General features: G+C 47.0%; 1 protein-coding gene across 2 annotated transcripts in view; it reads left to right on the forward strand.

Moving 5' to 3' along the window:
- The window catches only part of LOC144596824 (ADP-ribose glycohydrolase MACROD1-like), a 1,032,359-nt gene extending 1,025,724 nt beyond the window's left edge, over positions 1-6,635 (forward strand). For both annotated transcript variants that reach the window (XM_078405658.1, XM_078405659.1), the window contains one exon: positions 684-6,635. In XM_078405658.1, the coding sequence (XP_078261784.1) occupies positions 684-697 (14 nt within the window). In that variant the 3' untranslated portion in view covers positions 698-6,635. The remainder of the gene's footprint in view (positions 1-683) is intronic.
- The last annotated feature ends 2,095 nt before the right edge of the window (positions 6,636-8,730 follow it).

Consider the following 8,730-nt stretch of genomic DNA (forward strand, 5'->3'; position numbering starts at 1 on the left):
AGCCTAGTTGTACTCTGGTAAACGTTTCAGGTATTGATCCTGAAAGCCCAGCTTGGGTAAACACAGGACCAAATTGTCCATTTACTCATCAAATCATGAAACGTCTCAACTATGGTTTAAGACAAAGTTACAGTTTAAATAAATGCTCTTCAGGGATTACATAAGCATTTTATCAGGATGCATCACAGCTCAGTTTGGGAACGGCTCCAACCAAGACCGCAAGAAATCGCAGCGAATTGTGGACGCAGCCCAGCCCATCGCACAAACCAACCTCCCTTCCATCTACACCTCACGCTGCCTTGGCAAGGCCAGCAGCATAATCAAGGACCAGTCGCACCCCGGCCACTCCCTCTTCTCCCCTCTCCCATCGGGCAAGAGGTCCAGATTCAGGGACAGTTTCTTCCCAGTTGTAATCGGGCAACTGAACCATCCTACCAACAATTAGAGAGCAGTCCTGAACTACTATCCATCTCATCGGTGACCCTCGGACTAGCCCTGATCGGACTTTGCTGGTTTAACCTTGCATTAAACGTTATTCCCTTATTGTGTGCCTGTACGCTGTAAATGGCTTGATTGTAATCATGTATTGTCTTTCCGCTGACTGGTGAAAAGCTTTTCACTGCACCTCGCTGCACGTGACAAAAAACAAAAACTAAAACTAATTTGTTTCTTCTTTTCAACAGAAAGTGGACAATGAGGACTATGTGTGACTAAGGGAAGACCCATTGTTGTCTTTGAAGACAGGCTGTACCACTTTAGACCTCCAGAAGGCAGTTTTGTGTTCTCACGTTTAGGTAGCCACCATCTTCAGTTTTGTGTATGAAATTCTGAGTTGCATTATGTTTTGTAATCGTGTTATTGAAGGGAATATTTTGGCCCGATGACGTGCTTCTAAATAATATTTTGACTGCCTGGAGCTGATGTTTTATGGGTCAATAGAGCTTTGATCTTCGCACCAGAGGTGTGAGATGTGTTCACCAACGTCACGCCACGAATATTATGCTTCTGACTATTCACAAAATAAAGAACTGACACTAAAGCCTCCAAGAACTGCAAGACAACAAGATCCCAAGTTCGCCGATGGAATTGGAACTTGAAACGACTTTGTAAATGTTCACAGCAAACCAATCTATTGATGTTCAGCTACCAACACTGATCTTAGGATGGGTGATAGGAATATCACAAGTCTTTGAGGCAATTAAAATCTTATTTTTTCCCCTTTTCTTGGCCAATGCCTTGACGTTCCAGTGGGTTTTGGCCTCCTGTGCATCGACGAGACCAGGCGTAGACTAGGCAACTGTCCCGCTCAGCATTAGTGCTCGGTCCGCCAAGGCTTGCTGGAACTCCAGGTCGCTAACCATCGTAACGCCCCTTCCCATTCCCATACCGAAGGTAGACACTAAATGCTGGAGTAACTCAGCGGGACAGGCAGCATCACTGGAGAGAAGGAACAGATGACATTTTGGGGTCGAGACCCTTCTTCAGACTGAGTCTGGAAGGGTCACGACCTGAAACGTCACCCATTCCTTCTCTCCAGAGATGCTGCCTGTCCCGCTGAGTTACTCCAGCATTTTGTGTCCATCTTCGGTCTGCAGTTCCTCCATTCCCACGCTGACCTTTCTGTCCTGGGCCTCCTCCATTGCTAGAGTGAGGCCACACGCAAACTGGAGGAACAGCACCTCATATTCCACTTGGGTAGCTTACAACCTTACAATATGAACATTGAATTCTCCAATTTTAGGTACATCACCTCCAAAACCACCCTTTCCCATCTGTTCCCCCCTCTCCCCCCTCTGCACCACCTGGATGTGTGACAATTTCTACCTTGCCCGTTCCTCCCATCCTCTTCCACCTACATCAATCAGCCAAACACCTACACTGATGAGCCAAAACATTATGACCACCTGCCTAATATGCTGTTGGTCCTCCGTGTGCAGCCCCATACGCAGCAGGGTGACCACCATTAACATTTTCTGTGACTTGTGCCACAGTCGACCTTCTGTCAGTTCGGACCAGACGGGATAGCCTTCGTTGCCCTCGCGCATCGATGAGCCTTGGGCGCTCAACACCCTGCCTGTCGCCGGTTTGTGGTTTGTCCCTCCTTGGACCACTGTCGATAGGTACTCACCACTGCTGACCAGGAGCACCCCACAAGCCTTGCCGTTTCAGAGATGCTCTGACCCAGTCGTCTGGCCATAACAATTTGGCCCTTGTCAAAGTCGCTCAGGTCTTTACTCCTGCCCATTTCTCCTGCATCCAACACGTCGACTTCAAGAACTGACTGTTCACTTGCTGCCTAATATATCCCACCCCTTGACAGGTGCCATTGTAACAAGACAATCAATATTATTCACTTCGCCTGTCAGTGGTCATAATGTTTTGGCTGATCGGTGTATATTCCTTCCTCCAGCTTCACATTTCACTCAACTTCTTACCTCCTTATGTCACACATTTTTCCTCTTCAACTCTGACCTTTACCCAACCATCTACCAATCAAACCCCTACCCCTCCCCTGTACCCACCTATCACTTGCCATGAATAGACACAAGGTGCTGGAGTAACTCAGTGGGTCAGGCAACATCTCTGGAGAAAAAGGATGGGTGATGTTTCGGGGCGGGACCCTTCTTCAGACTGAAGAATGTCAGACTGAGTCTGAAGTAAGGTCCCAACCCAAAACATTACTCATCCTTTTTCTCCTCCTGACCCGCTGAGTTACTCCAGCACTTTGTGTCTATCTTTGGTGTAAACCAGCATCTGCAGTTCTATGTTTCTACACGATCATTTGCCATGCTTTGCTCTGTCACCACCCCCCCTTTTCCATCTGTCTCTCCACCACCACAATCAGTCCGAAGAAGGGTCTCGACCTGAAACGTCACCCCATTCCTTCTCTCCAGAGATGCTGCCTGACCCGCTGAGTTACTCTAGCACCTTGTGTCCGTCCCTCCCCCTTCCCAGTTCTCCGACCAGTCTGGCTGCCCTCGTTTACATTGTATCTCTGTTTCCTCTGTTGTTACCTTCTCCAGGCTAACAATGGTCTATTTGAAGAAGGGTCTCGACCCGAAACGTCACCCATCCTTAGTTAGATAGAGCTCTAGGGGCTAGCGGAATCAAGGGACATGGGGAGAAGGCAGGCACGGGTTACTGATTGTGGATGATCAGCCATGATCACAATGAATGGCGGTGCTGGCTCGAAGGGCCAAATGGCCTCTTCCTGCACCTATTGTCTATGTTTCTATGACCCGAAACGTCATCCCATTCTTTTCCGCCAGAGTTGCTGCCTGATGCGGAGTGACTCCAGCATCTTGTGTGTACGATTCCCAGCCTGAATCCAACAAATAAAAAAAGCTTAGCAAAGGTTCGAACGCGTTGTTAATCCCAGAGGGACATTTTTCACTCCAAAACTGACAGATGGAAGTTAATGAGAACACTCATATTTTCTCCCTGCCAGTCTTTTTCTTTGAACTCCATTAGCTTATTCAACCTTTTGATTCCAGTTTGCACACAGATCGCCACAAACTCATTGCCACAGAAGGCCGTTTCAGTTCAGTTCAGTGTCACGTGTGCAGAGGTGCAGTGAAAAACTTTTGTTGCGTAGGCCAAGCCAATGGGTATCTTTAAGGCAGAGATAGATAGATTCTTGATTAGTATGGGGTTAAGGGGAGAAGGCAGGAGAATGCAGTTAAGAGGTTTAAATTCATCCCGTCAATTGGCCTCCACTGCCTTCTGTGCCAGAGAATTCCACAGTCTAAGAATAAAGGGGAGGCCAATTAAAACTGAGGTGAGAAGAAACTTTTTCACCCAGAAAGTTGTGAATTTGTGAAATTCTCTGCCACAGAAGGCAGTGGAGGCAAATTCCCTGGATAAATTTAAAAGAGAGCTAGATAGAGCTCTAGGGGCTAGTGGAATCAAGGGATATGGGGAGAAGGCAGGCACGGGTTACTGATTGTGGATGATCAGCCGTGATCACAATGAATGGCGGTGCTGACTGGAAGGGCTAAGAACACGACAGCACGGTGGCGCAGTGGTAGAGCTACCACCGCACAGCGCCAGAGACCCGGGCACGCTCTAGTTACACGTTCATGAAATTTGATTGTTTCCCTTCAATGACTAACAGTAATGAATATCATGGCTTACAATGAGTTTTCCCAAATTGACAAGAAGTAGACAATTTGGCACAAAGATAGACACAAAGTGCTGGAGTAACTCAGCGGGTCAGGCAGCATCTCTGGAGAGAAGGAACGGGTGACGTTTTGGGTCAAGACCCTTCTTCCGTCTGAAGAAGGGTCTTGACCCATTTCTTCTCTCCAGAGATGCACCCTGTCTCGCTGAGTTACTCCAGCATTTTTGTGCCTATCTTCGATTTAAACCAGCATCTGCAGTTCCTTCCTACGTAAAGCTTTAGATGGGCCAGAGTGAATATTAATGGACAATGCAAACTCAGGCAGGACCCACACAGAGGTTACCAGGGCTGATTCCTTGTGATACACACCTGGATATCTGATGGCGTGTACCTAGGGTAGAGGTGTGATACTCGTATGATAAAGCATGTGATAGCAAATTGGCTTGCCACTTTACATCGCTGATATAAAAACCCGAGAGACTCATCTTCCCTTGCCACATTTACCCTTGACACCAAGCTAGAGTTTACCCAGGAAATTAACTCATCTTATCCGCGGGGAAATAATCACACGATGCTGGAGTAACTCAGCGGGTCAGGCAGCACCTCTGGAGAACATGGACAGGTGACGTTTTGGAATGAGGCCCTTCTGGGTCTGAATAGACAATAGACAACAGGTGCAGGAGGAGGCCATTCGGCCCTTCGAGCCAGCACCACCATTCAATGTGATCATGACTGATCATTCTCAATCAGTACCCCGTTCCTGCCTTCTCCCCATACCCCCTGATTCCGCTATCCTTAAGAGCTTTATCTAGCTCTCTCTTGAATGCATTCAGAGAATTGGCCTCCACTGCCTTCTGAGGCAGAGAATTCCACAGATTCACAACTCTCTGATTGAAAAAGTTTTTCCTCATCTCCGTTCTAAATGGCCTACCCCTTATTCTTAAACTGTGGCCCCTGGTTCTGGACTCCCCCAACATTGGGAACATGTTTCCTGCCTCTAACGTGTCCAACCCCTTAATAACCATATATGTTTCGATAAGATCCCCTCTCATCCTTCTAAATTCCAGTGTATACATGCCTATGAAGAAGGCTCCCGAACTGAAACGTCACCTATCCGTGTTCCCCAGAGATGTGGCGCGGTGGCGCAGCGGTAGAGTTGCTGACTCACAGCGCCAGAGGCCCGGGTTCCATCCTGACCACGGGTGCTTGTCTGTGCGGAGTTTGTACGTTCTCCCCGTGACCGCGTGGGTTTTCCCCTGGTGCTCTGGTTTCCTCCCACGTTCCGAAGACGTACAAGTTCGTCGGTTAATTGGCTTTGGTTAAATTGTAAATTGTCCCTCGAGTGTGTGTGTGTGTGTGTGTGTGTGTGTGTGTGTGTGTGTGTGTAGGATAGTGCTGGTGTACAGTGTTTAATTTATTTAGCTCAGTTTAGTTTATTGTTACGTTGTACTTCTTCCCTTTTATTTTTATGCTGTCCTTGACTTCCCTTGTCAGCCACGGGTGCCTCTTACTCCCCTTAGAATCTTTCCTCCTCTTTGGGATAAATTGGTCCTGCAACTTCTGCATTATTCCCAGGAATACCTGCCATTGCTGTTCCACCGTCTTCCCTGCTAGGGCCTCCTTGCAGTCAATTCTGGCCAGCTCCTGCCTCATGCCTCTGTAATCCCCTTTGCTATACTGTAATACTGACACTTCCAATTTTCCCTTCTCCCTCTCAATTTGTAGAGTAAAACTTATCATGTTGTGATCACTGCCTCCTAATGGCTCTTTTACCTCGAGTCCCCTTATCAGATCAGGTTCATTACACAACACTAAATCCAGAATTGCCTTCTCCCTAGTAGGCTCCAGTACAAGCTGTTCTAAGAATCCATCTCGGAGACACTCCACAAACTCTCTTTCCTGGGGTCCATTACCAACCTGATTTTCCCAGTCTACCTGCATGTTGAAATCTCCCATAACCACCGTAGCATTACATGTGTGACATGCCAATTTAAGCTCGTAAAATCGTGCCCTGAAGTACAGTGAAAAGCTTGTTCTTCGGGTACGGCGGGCCGAAGGGCGTGATTTCCACACTCGATCTCTAAAGTCAAGTCTAAAGTCTACAGTTGCTGCCTGACCCGCTGATTTACTCCAGTACTTTGTGTCTTTTTTGTAAACCAGCATCTGCAGTTCCTTGTGTCTAATCTTATCTGGCACTTGGTTTCCGAACCTACATGTTCAAAACTCTAGCCTCTGCCTAATGTGCGATGGAAACGTTTGGAACACACTCTTTCTTGGCTTTGTGCGTCTTGTAAAACCAACCTCTGGCAGTGCATGCTTGCTTTTGCTCCGTCCGGCCTGTGTTTATATAGCTGCCTTACTTTCTTTAGGCATCTCTCCTTCCATTTTATGCTTTTACACATTGCCTTACCTGATGAGTATGTGATTAGTAACTGGCAATTGTTGTTTGCGAAACTGGAACCAAGTCGATCAAAGGTAGACACTAAACGCTGGAGTAACTCAGCGGGCCAGGCAGCGTCTGTGGAGAGAAGGAACGGGTGACGTTTCGGGTCGAGACCCTTCTTCAGGCTGATGTCAGGGAAGGGGGCGCTGGAGAGACATCAGCCTGAAGAAGGGTCTCGACCCGAAACGTCACCCGTTCCTTCTCTCCACAGACGCTGCCTGGCCCGCTGAGTTACTCCAGCATTTAGTGTCTACCTTCGATTTAAACCACCATCTGCAGTTTTATTTCCTACCAAATAGATCAAATTGGACACTATCTTGCTGACTTACTGCTGTGTTGTTAACTCATTAACTCACTTATTTAACAAATGTCTTTTTTTTTCTCTCTCTCTTGTTCTCTATGTGCCATGAATTTTGAGATGTAATCAATAGAACACGATACCTTCACTTTATGTCTGTTAAATAAAATGAACTGTCATAGCATTTGGAAAGACACGCCTCCTCAATTATTCTCTCGGTTTGATTTATTTAAAGGTAGACATAAAATGCTGGAGTAACTCAGCGGGTCAGGCAGCATCTCGGGAGAGAGGGAAAGAATGGGTGACGTTTCAGGTCGAGATCCTTCTTCAGACTGAAGAAGGGTCTCGACCCGAAACGTCACCCATTCCTTCTCTACCGAGATGCTGCCTGACTCGCTGAGTTATAGACAATAGACAATAGGTGCAGGAGTGGGCCATTTGGCCCTTCGAGCCAGCACCGCCATTCACCGCGATCATGGCTGATCATCCACAATCAGTACCCTGTTCCTGCCTTCTCCCCATATCCCCTGACTCCGCTATCATTAAGAGCTCTATCTAACTCCAGCATTGTGTGTCTACCTTCGATTTTAACCAGCATCTGCAGTTTTTTCCAAAACATCACCTATTCCTTTTTGCTGGAGATGCCCTCTGACCCGCTGAGTTACTCCTGCATTTTGTGTCTATCTTCTGTTTGAACCAGCATCTGCAGTTCCTTCCGAACATACATATTCAGACTGTGTTCTAGAGTGGACCGTATCTGTTTACGTTGTGAGTAGAACAATGTTTTGGACCTGATCAGATGACAAAGAGAAGACAAAGGTTTATGATTCAGCTGGAATTATTTCAGACTCAGAGAGTGATACAGTGTGGAAACATGGAAATAGGCCCTTTGGCCCAACTTCCCCACATTGACCAACATGTCCCAGCTACACTAGTCCCACTTGCCCGTGTTTGCTCCATATCCCTCCAAACCTGTCCTATCCATGTTCCTGTCTAACTGTTTCTTAAATGTTGGAATAGTCCCAGCCTCAACTATCTCCCCCGGCAGCTTGTTCCGTACACCCACCACCCTTTGTGTGGAAAAGTTGAATTGAATTGAATTGAATTGAATAAATTTTAGTTTAGTTTAGAGATACAGCGCGGAAACAGGCCCTTTCGGCCCACCGGGTCCGCGCCGACCAGCGATCCCCGCACATTAACACTATCCTATACCCACGAGGGACAATGTTTTACATTTACCAAGCCAATTAACCTACAAACATGTACGTTTTGGAGTGTGGGAGGAAACCGAAGATCTCGGAGAAAACCCACGCAGGTCACGGGGAGAACGTGCAAACTCCGTACAGACAGCACCAGTAGTCGGCATGGAACCCGGGTCTCCGGCGCTGCATTCGCGGTAAGGCGGCAACTCTACCGCTGCGCCACGGTGCCGCCCGTAATTTTATTAGCCGAGTATGTATACATACAAGGAATTTGCCTTGGTGCTTTGCTCGCAAGGATAACAACACGATATACAGTGGACAATTAAAAATAAAACATTATAATTTAAACATGTGAAGAATAAAATAAAATTCCAGAGCACAAGGAGGCTACAGGCTTTTGGCTGTTGAGTGAAGCTACTGCTCAGAGTCCTATTACATCTTTTCCCCTTCACCTTGAACCTATGTCCTCTGGTCCTTGATTCCCCTACGCTGGGCAGTCGATGCACGCAAGTGGATAATTCAGGAAGACTCTGTTAACTGACTGATCTGAAAGCATTGGAAATTCTACCTTGATATATTCACCTTTATAACTCTCGAATCCGGCAAGATACTAAACTACATTTTGTGGATCTTGTTTCTTGCAATTGAACGACGTCCTTGCTATTGA

The sequence above is a fragment of the Rhinoraja longicauda genome, chromosome 9, assembly GCF_053455715.1.
Source record: "Rhinoraja longicauda isolate Sanriku21f chromosome 9, sRhiLon1.1, whole genome shotgun sequence".
NCBI classification, from domain to species: Eukaryota; Metazoa; Chordata; class Chondrichthyes; order Rajiformes; family Arhynchobatidae; genus Rhinoraja; species Rhinoraja longicauda.